Source organism: Etheostoma cragini, unplaced genomic scaffold (genome assembly GCF_013103735.1).
Source record: "Etheostoma cragini isolate CJK2018 unplaced genomic scaffold, CSU_Ecrag_1.0 ScbMSFa_3177, whole genome shotgun sequence".
Classification (NCBI taxonomy): domain Eukaryota; kingdom Metazoa; phylum Chordata; class Actinopteri; order Perciformes; family Percidae; genus Etheostoma; species Etheostoma cragini.
In genome coordinates this window covers 1-2,355 of record NW_023267417.1, presented here as the reverse complement: position 1 = coordinate 2,355, position 2,355 = coordinate 1, and the positions used below count along the sequence as shown (strand labels likewise).

The following is a 2,355-nucleotide window of genomic DNA, read 5'->3' as shown; positions in this document are numbered from 1 at the left end:
CCCCCCCTCATCCCCCTCTCCGGCCCCTCCTCCTGCCCCCTCCTCTTCCTCTCTTTCTCCATCTTCTCCTCCTTCTCTCCCGTGCTCTCCCTCTCCTTCTTCTCCTCTTCCGGTATTTTGTATTCCTTTCCGACGGAGCACACCTAGATCACCCCAGTTCTCCTCCTCCTCCTCACAGGACAACAGTGTTGTAGTTTCCTCCTCTTCTTCTTCTTCTTCTCTCACCTGTTCTTCTTCTTCTACTACTTCACAGGACGACATTGGGCTGAGTGTTGATGTTGAACTTTCCTCTTCCTCCCGTCTCTCTTCCTCCGGTGGAAGGCATGGCGTTTTGTCCTCTCGCTCCTCATTGATTGGTCTGTGGAGCTGTTGCCCCAGAGCATGCTGGGAGGTGGCGGTGGGCGTCCACACCATCTGGAGGAGGACGTACGCCGGCTTCGCGTCGGTCCCAGAGGGGAGAGGGCTCTGCTGCGTCCACTGGCCAATAAGAGGGCAGGGCTGGATAATGTGGGCAGGTCCTGGATGAAGAGCAGCCAATGGGACAGCCCCACAGACAGGGGGCACAGCCAGGGCTGTGGAGACAGTGGGGGGGGAGTCAGAGAGTAGAGTGACACCTGGAGGGGGGGGAGGCAGGAAGTTGACTGGCTGTCTGTCTGACTGTCTGCACACCGGTTTGTTTATCTTTCTGTCTGTTTGTCTCTTTGATTTCAGCGATGCCTGTCTGTCTGCCAGCGAGTCCTCTAGTATGTCTGCCTGTCTGTCTGCCTGTCTCTCTGCTGGGCGTTGTGCAAGAGGCAGCAGAGATGCATTGTGGGCCAGGGCGAAGATCCGTCTGTGGGAAGGTGGAGGTGGGTGTGAGGTCTTGCTGAGCCAATAGGGGTGGAGCCTGAGGGTGACGCCCGGGGGGAGGGAGGGGGGATAATGGCCGGAGCTCAGCCGGGACTTCTGGATGATCAGCTGACTGTTCTGCAGGTCGCAAACATCAGAAACAATTACTCACTTAGAGTAAGATCCTTTTAGTTTAACATGAAACAGAAATCACCATCACCAAACCCACCAGACTCCATGTAAATAATCACTACTTTTAGTGTGTATAGAGCAGCATATCTCCACCAGACTCCATGTAAATAATCACTACTTTTAGTGTGTATAGAGCAGCATATCTCCACCAGACTCCATGTAAATAATCACTACTTTTAGCATGTATAGAGCAGCATATCTCCACCAGACTCCATGTAAATAATCACTACTTTTAGCGTGTATAGAGCAGCATATCTCCGCATGTAAATGGGTGAATTAAGAGTTTGTTTCAAACACACTAACAGAAGTGATTCATTATATGGAGTCTGTGTGTGTGTGTGTGTGTGTGTGTACCCTGAGCCAGCTGGGTGTGTTAGGGGTGGTTCTGTCCACCGGGGGGCGCTGCTCTGCTGGGTCCACCCTGCTGCAGGCAAGGGGAAGCGGCGGGAAGACTCGCTGTGTCATAAACATCTGAAAACGTGACGAGACGATGAATGAATGATGTCATGATGTTCTTTAACACAGAATCACTACTTTCTTCATCAGTGTTGCTCTCATTCCCCCTGCTCTGGTGTCTCCCCCTCTCATTCCCTCTGCTCTGGTGTCTCCCCCTCTCATTCCCCTTGCTCTGGTGTCTCCCCCTCTCATTACCCCTGCTCTAGCCTTTCTCATTCCCCCTGCTCTTGCGGTTCCCCCTCTCAATCCCCCTTCTGATGTCATGGTGATGTCATATTGATGTCACAATGATGTGATAATGATGTCACGGTGACGTGATAGTGATGTGACGTGATGTCATGGTGATGTCACCTTGATGACGCTGCTGCGCGGCGCCCTCCTTCCACTCATGTCTCTGACGTGTTTCCTGAGGCTCCAGCGAGGTTTATTCAGCAGGAAGCTGCTGATCAGCTGATCAGGACGCGGCGTCGCCGCAAAGTGCTTCAGCGCCAGGACCAGCAGCCTGGTGCATTATGGGAAATATACTCAGCCTGGAGCATCATGGGAAATATACTCAGCCTGGGGCATCATGGGAAATATACTCAGCCTGGAGCATCATGGGAAATATACTCAGCCTGGGGCATCATGGGAAATATACTCAGCCTTGGGCATCGTGGGAAATATACTCAGCCTGGGGCATCATGGGAAAGTGTATGAAAGTGTATAAGTGTGTGCTGTGTGTGTGCTGTGTGTATACTGTGTGAGTACTTTGTGTGCTGTGTGTATACTGTGTGTGTACTGTGTGAGTACTGTGTGTACTGAGTGTGTACTGTGTGTACTGGGAGTACTGCGTGTGTACTGTGTGTGTACTGTGTGTGTGCTGTGTGTGTGCTGTGTGTG

General features: G+C 52.1%; 1 protein-coding gene across 1 annotated transcript; it reads right to left on the bottom strand.

Annotated features, from left to right (window-relative positions):
- Positions 1-36: 36 nt before the first annotated feature.
- Positions 37-2,020, bottom strand: LOC117940749 (the record flags this gene model as incomplete). The annotated part of the gene is made up of 3 exons (XM_034865915.1): positions 1,828-2,020; positions 1,375-1,491; positions 37-966 (listed from the first exon to the last, which is right to left on the bottom strand). Coding segments are annotated over exons 1-3 (1,086 nt in total), but the record flags the coding sequence as incomplete, so codon positions are not given.
- Positions 2,021-2,355: the final 335 nt, after the last annotated feature.